At 39.8% G+C, this 17,494-nt stretch overlaps 1 protein-coding gene across 1 annotated transcript; it reads left to right on the forward strand.

The window, feature by feature from the left end:
• The first annotated feature begins 416 nt into the window (after positions 1-416).
• On the forward strand, positions 417-11,774 carry LOC137100916 (major histocompatibility complex class I-related gene protein-like). Its single transcript, XM_067478583.1, has 5 exons — positions 417-1,068; positions 4,992-5,258; positions 5,739-6,014; positions 7,782-8,081; positions 9,816-11,774. The coding sequence occupies exons 1-5, from the start codon at positions 1,020-1,022 to the stop codon at positions 9,956-9,958; spliced, it is 1,035 nt and encodes a 344-aa protein (XP_067334684.1). The 5' UTR covers positions 417-1,019; the 3' UTR covers positions 9,959-11,774.
• The last annotated feature ends 5,720 nt before the right edge of the window (positions 11,775-17,494 follow it).

The following is a 17,494-nucleotide window of genomic DNA, read 5'->3' on the forward strand; positions in this document are numbered from 1 at the left end:
TTACAATTTATCAGCACGGTTCTGTCCTCTCTGATCTGTCTTTGTTATAAACCAAACTAAATTATATGAACTAAAGTTAAAACCACGATCACCACAACTAACAGAACTATGCCTTCTTCCAAAACTAAATAGAAATGACAGCCTAATCATTTTAGGCAACAGGACAAAAAATACTTGAAGAGGTAAAATGGGAATCGAAGTGACGTCATCAAACCAGTTTTGGTGAGCAAACGTTCATTTTTGACACCTTTTTTATGATTTATTGTTACTTTATTTAGACCTGCATTTGGTTTTTGTTCAAGTTTTCTGAAGGATCAAAATATGAATCGGACATTTTTTTTCTTCACTTTGTAACTGAATCTGGATCCAGTCTCAGCCTGTTTAATATATATTAATACTGTTTCTGTCATACGAACACTTTTAATGTTCTTTAATACTTTTTAAACTGTGTTCACAGAAAGTGAAAGGTGTAATGTTGGAGGACATGCTGAATTGTATGGGAAGATCCTTCTGCAGAGAAAACGCCGAATCAGCAAACTATTAGTCTGATCATGTGCATTTCATCATTTCACAGACGTTTTAACAGTCCGGCCCCCTAATAAAAAATCTAGAAGATAATTTATTACCTGTAGTGATGTTCGAAGGAACTTGAGTACTTTTACTTTTGTATTTCAACCTGATCAAATGTCGTGGAACAGTGCTGATGCAGCGGTCATTTAATTTATTCTAATATTTTGTTCCACTTTGGGCCTTTTTGGCTGCATCAGCACCATTATTACCTAAAACTTTCCTCCAGCTCAGCTGTGAAACATTCGCATCACATCAACCTTTTATTACTATGAGAAATGGAAACTGCATCTGTTTCGTACCACATCATCAGAGCGAGTCGGTCGAGACCTGGACAGGAAGTGCTGCTCCCGGAGAGTGTTGGCCCGCTGCCCAGCATGTCATCCAGAAGCCGTGTGAAGCGCTTCGGGTAGCAGCAAGGTAGAAAAGCGCCATCTCATTTCACCAACCAGATGAAGCTAATAGTTTTTCTGCTCGTCTTCCTTCCTGTCACGGAGTCAGGTAAGATGAGCTCTAAACCTCTGCGGTGGGTTAAACACTTTACTAGCTGTTGGAACTGGTGAACATCAGCAGGCTACAACAGGCCACGACCGTAGTTTCTGCTGTTTGAAGAGCAACAAAAACCAGGTCAGCTCAGCTGTTTAACGTGTCTGTCACGAGCAGGGATCTGATAAGTTTAATACAAATTAATCTGATAAGTTATGAGTCTAATAAAGATAAAATGTAGAAGTAGCATCTGCTGAATCATAACGGATCGATGAGGAGTTTAAGGTGTGGTCCCGCTCCTGAACGTCACATATTAATCTCCATCTCTTCGTGTCCAGAACGGCCAATTATGCTGTTCCATATACAAATATGTGAATTACTTTTGGAGACACACGCAGAGCTGAGTACAAATGAAAGGCATTATTATACTATTCTTAGTTTGGAAATGTTTTTACAGATAGAAACCTGGACTTTCTTTATAATAACTGGGGAAATTCTTCCTACATAAATGCAGATGCCTCAAATTAAAGTCCTGCCTGAACCACTGCAGGAATGAGTCGAAACTGTACTTTGATTTGAAATAGCTCCTCCTTTAGTTTGTTCTTTTATTTATCTGATTTGATTTTTTATTTTCCACCGTCAGCTTGATTATGTTCTTATCTTGTTTTCGGAATGTGCCTTAAATGCTGTATATTATACTTTTCAATAAAACTTAATTTTAAAAAATGCTGTTATTTTTTTATGTCCTAATCTTGAGATAATAATCTCAGTTTTCGGGTGATGACTCAGCTTCACACGTTTTGGTTTGTGTGTTTATCGCTGTGCAGACATTTTTTCCAGACCTCACAACCTCAAAGGCCTGTTTGAGGGTTAATACTTGGTTTTGGGGCTAAGATTTAAATCAGGTTGGGGTTAGAGTGTGTGTCCCCTCTTACAGTAAACTGCACTTATTTCCTATAACATTTCTGCATTAATGTAAATTATGGCGTTTTCATGTTCCATGTTCTGAGCCACTGTTGGAGTGGAAGAAGAGGGGCACCAGGCCCAGTTATGTATTTAGCAGAGAAGCTACGATTTTACACATTTCTACATAGTTTTGTTGTAATTGTGAGGAGGCTGGGAAGTGAACGACAGTCACTACACGTAGGCAATAAACTAAGAGTTTTTCCATTTTGAGGTACTGGTACTTTCTATAACTTTAACTTATACTTCACTACATCTCAGAGGGAAATATTGTATTTCTGACTTTTGTTTTAGCACTGCATTTATTTTACATTTGCAGATTTAAACAAGGCTTCAGCTGCTGGACTGTACAGGTCACAAGAGAGGGACAATAGTTTGTCTTTCTTCAGGTTTTTTTTTATTTGTAGGCATTTGATTTAATCTGTGTGAGACATAATGTAAACACTGTTAGGGTTTAATTGTAAATGTTTTAGGTTTAATCTGTTGGTTTTCACTTACCCTTCAGGATCTCAGGGTTGTAGGATTCTGAAGTTTTAAAAGCTGAGTAGAAAAAGTGTAGTGTGTTACTGTCAAAGGAAAAAACACCTACTGTCACTTAGAAAAAGAGACAGTAGGACATATTGTATCCTACAGGAAGTAGAACAGAAGAAGAAGACAGATGATAATCCAGTTGCAGAAGTTAGGACATGTAGATGTCAGTGTTGTAACTATAATAATTTATAAAGAAGAAATCGATGATGAGGTGTAAGACATCAAAGCGTATGGGGCTCATAATTGAAATGGCAAATCATATTTCAATTAGCAATTTAATTTTCAGTTTGGTCATACAATTTGAAAATGCATTTTGCAATGGACACTTTAGTTTGCAAAGGGACAATTCAATCCTCAATTCACTTGAATTCAAATGAATTGTAAGAATTATCAATAGATGTTCTTATCGAGATCCCTCAAACCATCTGTTCCTCAAATCACAATAATAAAGTTTGATGATCTAGAGGATTTTAAAATCATTCAGATATTATATAAAGCAAGTTTAAAATAAATGCTACCAAACATCATACAAAATAGATTTCAAGAGAGAGAGTTGCTAAAATCTCAAAGGAGCATTTAGGTTCAAGAAAATTAGAGCCAGAACAAATTTGAAAAGCAGATGTGTTTCAGTCAGAGAGTAAATTAATGGGACAAATTTGCGGATGAATTAAAAACATGCAAAATTCTCTTAAGAAGCTACTTAAAAATACACATTGAACAAGTAAGAAAGTAGTTTAACATGACTGGGGAACAGATTGTTCATTGACATGATGTCTTCTTATTTTCTGTTCGTTCATTTGACCATTACTCTTTGTCCTATTGGGGATGTTGAGAGGATTAAAGTATAAATGTGTAGGTGATTACAAAGGGTGGTGTTAGAAATAAGCTTCGGCTTCAGCTTCTTCCCGTTTTGGTCACATTTGAGAAGACAAGTATCAATTTACAGTCAAAATGCAAAAATGCAATGATATGCAGGATGAATGTTCATTTAATTCTAAAGACTCCAAATAAATCCGTATGAAATGAAATGAAATTATTTTGATTAAAAAAACGGAATAAAAGCTAAATCAGCTGCAGGTGTTTCTGCGCGGGCAGAGCCGCAGCTGAGTCATATTTCAGTGTAGTATTTTAGTACAGTAAAGTATCCGGTTCGCTGTGTAAAGCTTCCCCTCTCTGATCGTGTGGTTGGAGTTTTTCTCTTTGCTTTTTCTGCTTCAAGCTGTGACCGGAGCTGGAGCCGCTCATGTGGTTACAGTCGGGAACAGCTGATCGGGCTGCAGCAGACCGGCACCGTGGGTTTAAGTTTCGTTCGGACTTTAAACGACGAAATAAGGAGAGAAACAGCGAGAGGCCGCAGAGCTATTAAAAGGCGGAGGGTGGAACAGAAAACAGGCGAGCGAAGGAGAGAAGATTCAGGCCGCATCTCCCATCTGTGATTACGGGAAACATGAGGTCTCTGGAGAACAAGGCGGACGAGCTGAGTGTAACTGATATACAGAGTCTTTGCACAGTCACACAATGTTTCAAATAAATATTGAATTGCATTTTTTAATACTGAATTGTCAGTTGCATAATCCATTTTGAAAATTCATGACCAAACTACATACTGAATTGACAATTCAACTTGTAATTGGCTAATTTAATAAAATTATTCAAACTGAATTGAGGATTGAATTGTCACTTTTGCATATTGAAAAGTGATAAGACAGGATTCTGACATGAGGCTTCAGTTTGTATCCTGTTTAATATCATTGTTCAGTGTTCTTACTTTAGCTAATGTTGTTTCTGTATTTTAAACCACCACACAATCCTTTCCTAACCCTAAGTGTCCTGTTTTTTTCTTTGCATTAATTTTTCCCAGCATGCTTTGTTTGTGCCTAAACCAAATGACATTGTGCCACATGATATAACATGATACTTAGCTACTGAGCCTGCGAGTGTGCAGAGCGTTTCCCTACTGGTCCATATCTGTGATGGTGACAATAGAAATGAAACGGTGTGATAACATCCTGCTGCAGCCTTTCTCTGTGTCTGTGCTGCCCTGAGATAGACTGGAGACCTGTCCAGGGTTTACTCCACCTCTGGACCAACTGCCTCCAGGCCTCCTGTGACCCTGATCAGTATAAATGCTAACAGATAATGTGCAGGGGGATGAAGTCAGCGTTTGGGGGCTCAGGGGCTTTACCATGTAGCCTGATAGCTAATGACTAAGAAAGTGCCCTGTTAGCGTCAATACCCTTATAAAATTAACCATCCACAAAATGTTCAAATATGTGGTGTTAAAAAGTTCATACAGCAGTCAGCAATAATCTACAATGCTTTTCTTTGGCCTATGAAGCAATTAAACAAGAATTAAAACTGTTGTGCTCATAGAATTGACAACTGTATTAAAATATTATTTTCACTATTTTCTTTAACCTCTTTAACGTTGGTTTATCCCACAGTGAAACACTCCCTGACATATTTCCTCACTGCTTCGTCTGGACTCCAAATATTCCCAGAGTTTGAAGCGGTTTTAGCATTTGATGGAGTTCAGGTGGGTCACTGTGATAGCATCAGCAAGAGGGCAGAACCCAGACAGGACTGGGTGAAAAAACTGAATGAAGACAAACCTGAGAATGTGGATTGGCACACAAATAGATGCATTGCCATCCATCAGTTCTCAAAAGCAATTACTGAGAAAATACAACAGCACTTTAACCAAACTGGAGGTATGTCTACTTTAATTCTTTTTAACTTGCTAATATTTATTGATAAGAATATTTGTAGATGATACACCATGATACACTATGAGAATCCTTATACTTATATATCCATCTAAATACATGTAGCCTCATTTGAAGTAACTTCAAAGTATATATTTCCTTATACACACTGGAAAGTACAAATCACATCTGCTGGAGTTTTCTACATCTTGGTGCTTAGAATGTGAGTGTGGTGCTTAGAATATAATGTGAATGTGGCTATATTCTGCAGCCACATTGCCATCCCGTACCTAACAGACACACAGTCTATGTGCACACACACACACACACACACACACTGTTTATGCCACAAACATTGCAGCAAAGCCTATTTCTAGAAACAATGCAATAAGCAGCAATAAGCATTTATCATTTTTAATGTCATGTAATCTAACCTTACGTTGTATCTCTGTATCTGATAACAGCTGGCTGCCGTCTCTGTCTCAGGTGTTCATTTTTTCCAGGAGATATCCAGCTGTGAACGGGACGATAAAACTGGAGAAGTTGGTGGATATCAGCAGTACGGTTATGATGGAGAAACCTTCATATTATTGGACCTGAAGAACCAGAGATGGGTTTACACAGAACAGGCTGTCACCTTCAAACCCATGTGGGATCAACACAACGCCTTATTAAACTACCACATAAAGTTCCTCAACGGCGACTGCATTCAGTGGTTAAACATGTATCTGGAGTATGGGAATAGTTCTCTGCAGAGAAAAGGTAGTGAATACATTTTTATTAAAAAATTGTGGCATCATTCATCTTAAAAGGCAAAAACATCATCAATTTTCCAACAGTACAAAATGGAGTAGGAGCATTGGAGGAATTATTGGAGGTTGATGTTAAACACGATTTTATAAAAATACTTAGCTAGGAAGAAGTGGGACAGTGAGAGGACTGAAGAGAGTAGACAGGAGCACAGGGAGATGCAGCGTAATGTGAAGGTAGAGGTGGCAAAGGCCAAACAAACAGCATATGAGGACTTGTATGTTAGGTTGGACACTAAAGAGGGAGAGATGGATTTGTACAGGTTGGCCAGACAAAGAGATAGAGATGGGAAGGATGTGCAGCAGGTTAGTGTGATTAAAGATAAGGATGGAAATGTATTGACAGGTGCCAGGAGTGTGAAGAGTAGTGGAATCCGGCTAAGGACAGAGGTGAACATTTGTGAGCAGCAATATGGTTTCATGTCTAGAAAGAGAACAACAGATGCAGTATTTGCTTTGATGATGCTGATAGAGAAGTACAGAGAAGGTCAGAGGGAGTTGCATTGTGTCTTCGTAGATTTAGAGAAAGCGTATGACAGGGTGCAGAGAGAGGAGCTGTGGTATTGTATGAGGACGTTTGGACCGGCAGAGAAGTATGTTAGAGTGGTGCAGGACATGTATGAGAGCTGTAAGACCGTGGTGAGGTGCTGTAGGTGTGACAGAGGAGTTCAAGGTGGAGGTGGGTCTGCATCAAGGATCAGCTCTGAGCCCCTTCTTGTTTGCTCTGGTGATGGACAGACTGACAGATGAGGTTAGACAGGAATCTCCATGGACTATGATGTTTGCAGAGGACATTGTGATTTGTAGTGAGAGCAGGGACCAGGTGGAGGAAAATCTAGAGAGGTGGAGGTCTGCTCTGGAAAACAGAGGAATGAAGCTTAGCAAGACAGAATACATGTGTGTCAATGAGAGGGACCCAGGTGGAACAGTGAGGTTACAGGGAGCAGAGGTGAAGAAGGTGCAGGACTTTAAGTACTTAGGGTCAACGGTTCAGAGCAACGGAGAGTGTGGACAAGAGGTGAAGAGGTGAGTGCAGGCAGGTTGGAACGGGTGTAGAAAAGTGTCAGGTGTGTTGTGTGATAAAAGAGTCTCAGCGAGAATGAAAGGAAAGATGTTCAAGACGGTGGTGAGACCAGAGATGTTGTTCGGCTTAGAGACAGTGGCACTGAAGAAAAGACAGGAGGCAGAGCTGGAGGTAGCAGAGCTTAAGATGTTGAGGTTCTCTTTGGGAGTGACGAGGATGGACAGGATCAGGAATGAGGAAATCAGAGGGACAGCTCATGTTAGATGTTTTGGAGATAAAGTCAGAGAGGACAGATTGAGGTGGTTTGGACATGTTCAGAGCACAAACTGTGAATATATCGGTAAAAGGATGCTGAGGTTGGAGCTGCGAGGCAGGAGGTCTAGAGGAAGATCAAAGAGGAGATTTATGGATGTAGTGAGGGAGGACATGAAGTTAGTTGGTGTGAGAGAAGAGGATGCAGAGGACAGAGTTAGATGGAGGCACATGATTCTCTGTGGAGACACCTGAAAGGGAACAGACCAAAGGAAAAGAAGACTGAGATTGTTAATGTACTGCAGATTTTATTTCAAACAGCCAGGACCTGGATAACTTCAAGAGAGGCTAGATTTATCAGGGGCCACTGTGCAAATGACCTATTTTTGTTTTCTTGTTATTGGACAGTAAATAGTGATAAATACAAGTCTCTCTCTCCTCCAGTTCGTCCCTCAGTGTCTCTCCTCCAGAAGTCTCCGTCCTCTCCAGTCAGCTGCCACGCTACAGGTTTCTACCCTGACAGAGCCACAATGTTCTGGAGGAAAGATGGAGAGAAGCTTCATGAGGACGTGGACCATGGAGAGATCCTCCCCAACCATGATGGAACCTTCCAGATGAGAGTTGATCTGAACATTTCATCAATTAAACCTGAAGACTGGAGGAGATACGACTGTGTGTTTAATCTCTCTGGTGTTGATGACATCGTCATCAAACTGGACAAAGCAGTGATCAGGACCAACTGGGGTAAGACAGAGATAAAAACAGTGAAACAGCCTTGCACCTGTTCCCTCCTCTATTTAAGTTCAGTCTTCCCCTCACTCCCCTGCCAGATCCTTGTTATTACCCTCACCAACCCCACAGTAGACTCTGGACTCTAAGTAAAGCTGAATGTGTGTTTCATGGACTCTTGTTTCTTTTTGGACTTTTGTATTCTGGACCCTGTGCATCTTTCCCCTTTGGTCTGAGGTTCGCTTTAAATCAGTGTTTTTTGGTTTAGTCCCGTTTTCTCTGCTTGTCGCTCCTGGGTTTTGTGTTTTAGGTTTTGCCTTTTGTTTAATTCGGTGATTTAATCCAGCCTCTTGCTATTTTCCACTTGTTTGGTCCTGGTTTTTTCATGTTTAGCTATGCTTCTGTGTTTTTTCAGTTTGCCAGTGCTTTATGTTCACTTTGTTCGTGTCTGCCTCCCCTTAGTTCCTGTGTTAGTTTGTGCTCCACTAAATCTGTTACTCTGGTATCTTTCCCTTCCAGTGTGGTTTTTTTTTAAGTCGTGCTCTGTTTTACTTTAGTCATTACACTGTGTGTTTATTTGTTCAGTAGTTTGTGTTCTTTTATATTCCTGTTAGTCCATAGCCTTCCCCTTGTGTTTACCTGCTTTAGTAGTTTTACATTTATCCGTGCCCTATTTATTTAGTAGCCTTTGTTTTGTTTTTTATTCTTTCATTTCCTGGCCTAACGTGTGTTTTGGTAAATTCTGTTCCCCTCTTGTTTTCAACGTCCACTCTGTTGTCATCTTAGATTCTATTAAGTTAACTCCCCTCGTGTGCTGGTCCTGTGGTTAGTTGTCTTAGTCTGTATTCTGTTCTGAATCTGATTTCTAGTATCCTCCTGTTAGGAGCGACTCACCATCAAGTTTCTGTCAATAAAAGCCCCTTATTTTCTATCACTCGCACTGTCTCCACTTTTGGGTCCATCCCCTAACAAAAACCGTGAAAATCTCATTACCAAATATTCAGACCCTTTGCTGCAGCGCTGACTTTGGGGTCAGGTGCATCCTGTTTGCTTTAACTTTGGCAAATTGATTGGACATAATTTAGAAAATGACAGATCCGCGTTTACAGTGTATCATCCCACAGTTTACACCACATGTAGAGTAAAACAAGCCAAGAAGCCAAACAACCCTCTGTGGACCTCCAATAGTTTGTGGTGAGGCACAGATCAAGGCTAAAACATTAGAGTATGTGGAGCCCAGTGGCCTCGGTAATTATCCACAGGTCAAGGCTCTGAATTCAACTCTGTAAAAAGACTCAAAGATGGCCGTTCATAAACACCTCACATCCAGTCCGATGGAGCTTGAGGCGATCTGTCATGTAGCATGGATTTTTTTTGTCCTTTCGGTTTATCCCGTGAGTTCAGTGTCACCACAGCGGCTCATTGTCTCATTTGTCACAGTTTTTACGCCGGATGCCCTTCCTGACGCAACCCTCCCCAATTTCTACTGGGCTTGGACTGGCACTGCCCAAATCCAAGTGAACAAAGCACAAAAGAAAAAGCTTCCAACAAGTAGCAAACTAAAGATAAATTTTAATAAAAATTAAGTATTTATTTAAGTATTTATCTTATAATGCATTAGCTCATCTCGTCTAGTGGGTGAAATGATTCATTTTAGCTCCACACAATCTGCTTCTCATACTAAAAAGCTAAAGTCGATGCCACAAAGATGAATTTATCTTCAGTCTAAATGTTCTGTTCTGGTTCCAGTTCCTCCCTCACAGGTTCCTGTTGGTGCTGTCGTTGGAGTTGTTGTAGGACTGATGCTGCTGTCAGTCTGCATCACTGGACTCTTCATCTGGTGGAAGAACAACAACAATCGTGGCAGATGGAGCTGTTTTAAATTATCATGAAGCCATTTTTTATACCACTGTTCGATTTAACATGTTGATTTAACTTCAGCAATATTATATTTATGATTAAATATGTAGCCAAATGTAGTATCTGTTGTTTTTTGAGCTAATGAACACTTGATTTGTCTCATTTCCATTTACCATTTTCTTTATTTAGCATTAAAAATTTCACTTTTCTTTCTGCTTCTGTCTGTGTCTAACTGAATTTACTACATAAACTCACGTGTGCATTTGTCTATTCTTAAAAAACATTTTTAAACATGTTGGAGTTAAGTATAAAGTCAAATAGTTGTTTGTGGAGACACTGGCAGATCAATTAGAGTAATTGCAGTAATATATCAACGTGTTCAGCATCTTTGACCAGAATTAACAGTGTGAATCTTGGTATGTTCCTGAGTTACTTTAACTTTAAACTTTAAAGATTTTTTCCCCCTTTCTATTATTTTTAGCTCATGCAAAGTGCTTTCATGGCTTTGATTCTTTTGTATTCTACTTCTACTCTAAGTAACGTATTTGATTGTAATTTTACTAGAAAGAAACACAAAAACATCCAAATGTGAAGAGGACACGTCACAGTGATACAGAGGTACTTAACTCCATTGGCTCTAACCAGTCAGTCAATTCCAACAATTGCTTCTTGACTCGTCAGTGTTGGTGCATTCTTATTATTGTAATTTCATAAATGTGAAGCACTGAGCAGAGAGTAGCAGACTGTAGCATAGGGTCTCATTTGAGATCTGAGGGTACTTGTTTATTAATTTTGTGTATGTGTGTGTTTGAGTATCTCTCCTGTTAATATACTTGTTTTATGAGTAAACTGGCATTTTGTCAGTGTTCTAGCTCATGGTATTAATACGTTTGTGTTTAAGTTTGTTGTTGTTCTTTTCTAACTTTAAATGCCATTTTATTGTCTGTTAAGTTTTGATAAGATATTATCAGTGTGATGTTAACGATGTATTTTATGGTGCTGAAAATGTAATATTGGGTTTCATGTGATTTTGCAACTAGAAGAACTCAAATTCCCAAGTTCAAATATGGCTCCTATTTATCTCTATTTAGTTAATTGTCATAAACAGCAAAACCCACATTGTGCAGTGTTAAACATTTTTCTGTAATGAATTTAACATCACATCTTCATATGCATTTACTAAAGGAATCAGGATCATTTGCAGAAGAAAAACAGATTTGAAACCTAATAAGACATTTTCAGTATTTGAGGGTGAATTAACACGTTTGGTTTGTTCAACCCAAACTACTGAACCTTGTGGCTCTGAGTGTGGTTCCTTGTGTCATCGCTAGAGGGAAACAAAACCCTAAAAGTCCCTGAAAGTGAGAGGGACAGGTCACCACACTGAAACCAGCTGCCACAGCATTTTGAAAATCCGGCATTTCTATGTGTTTTCTTACTTAATTAAAGGTGCTTTTGGTTTCTTTTGCGTATCTGAATATTAAGTCACTTACGTAAAATTAAACTGTAGCGCTGCAGAGGATAAAGGAAAAGAGGAAGAAGAGGCACTAAATGTTATTTAAAACCCTTTATCTGATTTTGTTTGAGGAAGTCGTTGTATGTACAGTGTGTACTTAGTTGTTTCCTCCTGCAGTCCAGAGACTTGCTGTTGGGTTAAACAGTGATTCCATGTTGCCTGTGTTTGAATGTAAATGGATGTTTATCTCAAGTCTGGCGACCTGTCCGGTGTGTACACTGCCTTTCTCGCACTGACAGCTGGGAGAGGCGGCATCTCTCCACGACCTTACAACATAGGACCATGGATGGATGGATGTACTGTATTTACCATATACTATAAACTTTTTCACAAAACCATATGAAGTGTGACCTGAGTTCCTTATTTTAGTTTTGATGCACCACATTTCTACATGTTGATTATGAATACTGCAACTTATACGCTTGGACTTTTTCAACCCTCATTGCAAATTAGAAATTTTCGCCAAACTTACAGCTGTTTGCGAAGAACACATCAAACAAGTTAGTCCACCAAGGCTTGGTGCTTGGGATCACGGTGCTGTTGAACAGGTGAATTAATGCCTAGGCTCCAGCTTCCCCACAGGCAGCATGATGTTTTCTCCCAGGACGCTCTGATACTTGAATGAAACCATCGAGTGTATCCAGTGGCGTGTGAAGCAAAGCATCCCCAGAGCACCACTGTGCAAACAGCATGCTTCACGGTAGGCAGGGTTTCATTCTTCTTCCTCGCTGGTCCATGAGCAGCGAGTTCCAGTTTTGTTTAATTGCTCCACAGAACAGAATATATGATTTTGAGTCACTACTTGGTCTTTTAGGTCAGCAGTACTATATGTCACAGAGTTCTGACATTGAAACCCTCAGCGTGTAGAAAGCGACTTGATGTGCAAACTGAAACCTCAGTGCCTGCTCCCACCAAGTCACTCAAGGATTTTTCTCCACCTGCCCTCCTCAGCTATCTGGGTGCAGCCTTTAATAGCTTCCTCCACTGCTCCTTTAACTCTGAACTATGTCTCTTGGAACATTCAGTGCCTTCACTATCTTTTTGTATCCTTTTCCTTGTGTGTGAAAGGCAATTGTTACTTTTTTTGATATCTTCTTTTACTTAGTATATTTTCAACGAGACAAAACCCAGTTTGCCAATGTGTGATTCTATTGGGGATTCAACTCTGGGGATTGGAACATTGTGGGGCTGCGGGAATCATTAAAGGTTCTGTTTTAAATTTGTGTCCAATACAACGGCTCTGCCATGAATTCTACTTTTATCAGGTTATAATTGCTCAGTTTTTAGGATTAAACTCTCAGAAAGGTGATGATTCTACTATGTGTTTATTATTGAGGTGTAAGTGAGCAGTGCAGTCGTACTTGACTGCATTATAAGAAGAGGTGGTTCGTATGTTTTGGCCTCCTCATTCATTTGAAATATGTTAAACATGGTAATAGAACAACCAAGATGGAGTCAAAGTGCTGTCATGTTACTGCTCATCAGATCTCAATATCACTTGATTTGTTTTTTCTGAAATATCTTTACATTTACTGAAAAGAAGAAAGGCAAACATTCCTCCAGTTTGTGCACAACAACTTATTTTATTTATTTTTTTTGTCCTTTTGGCTTTTTCCCGAGAGTTCCCGTGCCTCACCAACTGACCCACAGCTGCCCCTCTTTAAGGGTACAGATCATATTTTAATTAAAGTATTTGTCTCTCAGGTTGTCAGAGTGATATTGTGTCAGTGCTGGTGAGTATACTGTGTATTCAATTCAATTCAACTTTATTTATATAGCGCCAATTTACAACAAAGTCATCTCAAGGCACTTTACAGAATAAAGTCCAGACTACACAAGTATGTAGAAGCAACCCAACAAATCCCCCTTGAGCAAGCCCTAGGCAACAGTGGAGAGGAAAAACTCCCTTTAATGGGAGAAACCTCCAGCAGAACCAGGCTCAGGGTGGGCGGCCATCTGCCTTGACCGGTTGGGGTGAGTGGAAAGTGGAGAAAGAAAAGAAAAGAGCAACGAAAAGCAACAACAAAACAACAAAAAGCAACAACAAAACAACAAGAAAAGCAACAACAAAACAACAAAAAAGCAACAACAAAACAACAAAAAAGCAACAACAAAGCACTTACAGGTTGTAGGATATAGAATTAATGGTATACAGTGGTGACAAGTAAATGTATAGAGAAAAGCTAGTTCAGGTTGAGTGAGCAGTTTAACTATAAGCTTTATCAAAAAGGAAGGTTTTAAGCCTAGTCTTAAAAGTAGAGAGGGTGTCTGCTCCCCGAATTTGGATTGGAAGCTGGTTCCACAGGAGAGGAGCTTGATAGCTAAAGGCTCTGCCTCCCATTCTACTTTTGCAAACTCTGGGAACCACAAGTAGGCCTGTATTTTGGGATCGAAGTGGTCTAATCGGGCGATACAGAACTATGAGATCTTTTAAATATGATGGAGCTTGACCATTAAGAGCTTTGTATGTAAGGAGGAGGGTTTTGAACTCTATTCTAGATTTTATGGGAAGCCAATGAAGAGAAGCTAGTGAAGGTGAAATATGATCTCTCTTTCCTAATCCAGTCAGCACTCTTGCTGCAGCATTTTGGATTAATTGAAGGCTTTTTAGGGAGTTATTAGGACACCCCAGAAGTAGGGAATTACAGTAGTCCAACCTAGAAGTAACCAATGCATGGACCAGTTTTTCGGCATCACTTTGAGACAGGATGCTTCTAATTTTAGCAATGTTCCGTAGGTGGAAGAAGGCTGTTCTAGAGATTTGTCTTATATGTGACGTAAATGCCAAATCCTGGTCAAAAATAACTCCAAGGTTCCTCACCGCAGTACTGGAGGCCAAAGTTATGTCATCTAAAGTAACTATATTGTTAGACAGCATATTTCTCATGTTTTTAGGCCCAAAGAGGATGATTTCAGTTTTGTCTGAATTTAGAAGTAGGAAATTGTAGGACATCCAGGTCTTTATGTCTTTTAGACATGCTTCAAGTTTGACTAATTGGTTAGTATCTTCTGGTTTCACAGATAAATAGAGCTGGGTATCATCTGCATAGCAGTGGAAGTTTATGGAATGTTTCCTAATAATTTTGCCTAAAGGTGACATGTACAGATTAAAAAGTATTGGTCCTAACACAGAGCCCTGTGGAACTCCATAGCTAACTTTGGTGCATAAAGAAGAGTCATCATTAACATGAACAAGTTGGAATCTGTCTGACAGATAAGATTTAAACCAATGTAATGTGGTTCCTTTAATCCCAAATCCATGTTCTAGTCTCTGTAATAAAATGTTGTGGTCAATGGTGTCAAATGCGGCACTAAGGTCTAGTAAGACGAGTACGGACACAAGTCCATTATCTGAAGCGAGGAGAAGATCATTGGAGACTTTTACCAGTGCTGTTTCTGTACTGTGATGAGCTCTGAATCCTGACTGAAAGTCTTCATACAAATTATTCCTGTAAAGGTGATCACATAATTGTTTTGCAACTACTTTTTCCAGGATTTTAGAGATAAACGGGAGATTTGATATTGGTCTATAGTTGGCTAAATCACCTGGATCAAGACAGGGTTTTTTAAGTAATGGTTTGATTACAGCAACTTTATAAGCCTTTGGTACATAGCCAGTTTCTAAAGATAGGTTAATCAAATCTAATATGAAAGTGTCTATTAAAGGTAGAACATCTTTAAGCAATTTGGTTGGAACAGGGTCTAAAAGACATGTTGTTAGTTTTGAGGAGGCGATAGTTGAACTTAGCTCAGTGAGATCTATGGGTGAAAAACAGTCTAAGATGGAGTGGGGTCTTATTGAGGATTCTAGAGCTGTTGTACATGAAGATCTATCTGTAATATTTGTAGGGAGGATCTGGTGAATCTTTTCCCTAATGGCTGCAATTTTATCAGTAAAGAAAGTCATAAAGTCATTGCTGCTCAAAGTTAAGGGTATACTAGGCTCAACAGAACTATGGCTCTTATGGGTTATTTTAATTCTTAATGATATTCGGCAATTGAGGAATTTTTTATTGGTTCATTTCTGATGAACTAATAGCTTGTTGAAATCTCATTTTTGGGGCAGTGTCTTTTTTAGAAAAGCGTCTGAGTTTCCCAGCATCATAATTGGAATTGATAAGTTTGTTTGCGTAACGTCTGTCTGAACATCAGGTTTACTCTTGAGCTGGACTCTTTAATATGTTAAAGGTTAAAATAACACAAAACCGAAAGCATTGTGTCACATCGGCCTCCTCTGCGTAGCAGCAAGTAAATAAATGAATCTGGCCCCTCACTTGTAGTAGCTCTAAAAGGAAAAGTGCCGTCCGAACACCAACAATTTATTTTTCTCTTTTTCATTCTGTGAGAAACGTTTTCACAGGAAGACAGATGTCAGCCACACTCCTAGACAGACAGACAGACAGAAATCCAAATCAATCAATATCCTTGTCATTGAGTAAAGTCTACTTCAAGTTCACACGTTCTCTGGGGCGTCTGCGGCCGGCTGCTCATTTTGTCCAGGGGACTCCGCTGACCCCTGAGCTGCTGCCGCTGATTGTCTTGATGCAAATCAGGAGGGGGAACCAATTCATTGTCGCACAATTCGATTAGACATCTGCATATTGAGCATCTGCCCCCCAAGAAAACCTGCCAATAACTACTTTTCCTCCCCCACACTGCCCCCACTTACTCTGCTCCCCCCCACCATCCGCCCAAGGGGGGGGGGGGGGGGGGGGGGGGGTAGAGCTCCATGACCTCAAGGGCAGCCTCTGTCCCTACTATCCACTCACCTCCCCCTGTCTCCCTCTCTTGTCCCCTCGTGACCCTGTCAGGCCGGGCTACAATACCTGACCCCACCCAAGAGACGGGATGATTGGAGTTCAAGGTAAATGTCCCTTTTCTCTGCGTCTGTCTGCAGCCTGCCCTGTCCAGCCCCTGGCCGGCCCTCGTCCAATAATCACATGCACCGCTCTTTTAAAAAAAATACTTTCTCACACACACACTGTTTGTTAGAACCATGACTTCAGTTTAAAAATGGAGCGTTTTCAGACTCAGCCACTTGGACCATTTCCCTCCTTTTTTGTTGCTCATCGGTTTCTCTTTCAGCACTGAAGAGAGAGAGCGAATGTGTCAAGAAGTTTAAAGCAACAAGCATTGATTTTTAACACACACACACACACAATGTAGTGAGATGTGATGCTTACACAGCTGAGTCTATAGTTTTTAGAAATACAGCAGGTTTGTGTAACAGCCACCGTGTGAGAAAACCTTTACTTTGTAGGTAAAAAATAAAAATAGTGATTTGTGGCAGTTTCCTTCTAATGTTTCTTTGACAAGCACATTAAGTCACTTCTGAGTACACACAGTATTTGAAACATTTTTGAAACCTCACAATCACCACCATCCCAAATCCAGCATTTTTATTTGGCCTTTATCCTCCACAAAATGTTCTGCATGAATTTGAAAGACCAATTTTTGTTTTTGTCCTTTCGGATGATTTGTCCGCATGTTGATTTGGCACAGTTTTTACGCCGGATGCCCTTCCTGACACAACCCTCCCCAATTTCTACCGGGCTTGGGACCAGCACTGCACTGCTGGGGATGGGAAGATGGGGGGTTCAGTGACACTTTGCCAGGGACACTTGGTGGTATCTGGATGTGGAGTACAAGGTACAAAAGTAAATCATAAATCTATGTGATGTTTTTTTTTTTCATGCTTTCAAGAGCAGATGTGTTGATGAAGATAGTAGATCTTTTTAAAATGTATCCTAATCAATAAGAGTATTGGGGTGGTTTTTTTTGTAGATCTACTATCTGGAGACATCACCTGCTGCTGCAGTTGGTATTAACACAGAACCAAAGTCTCAGTGCAAACAGAAAATAACATTTGAAACATTCTGTGGGAAATTTTCTGATCAGGTTCACCTTAAAATTGCTCTCTCAGAAATGTTATTTGACGTGAAACAATGTCACCAGTCTTCTCTTTCAGATATTTTCTGATTAGCGTGAACACCAAATGTGGACAATGCCGATATGGATCTATGTCATAGATGGACCCAATGTGCCATCATAG

This window comes from Channa argus, chromosome 1, assembly GCF_033026475.1.
Source record: "Channa argus isolate prfri chromosome 1, Channa argus male v1.0, whole genome shotgun sequence".
In the NCBI taxonomy this organism is placed as follows: Eukaryota; Metazoa; Chordata; class Actinopteri; order Anabantiformes; family Channidae; genus Channa; species Channa argus.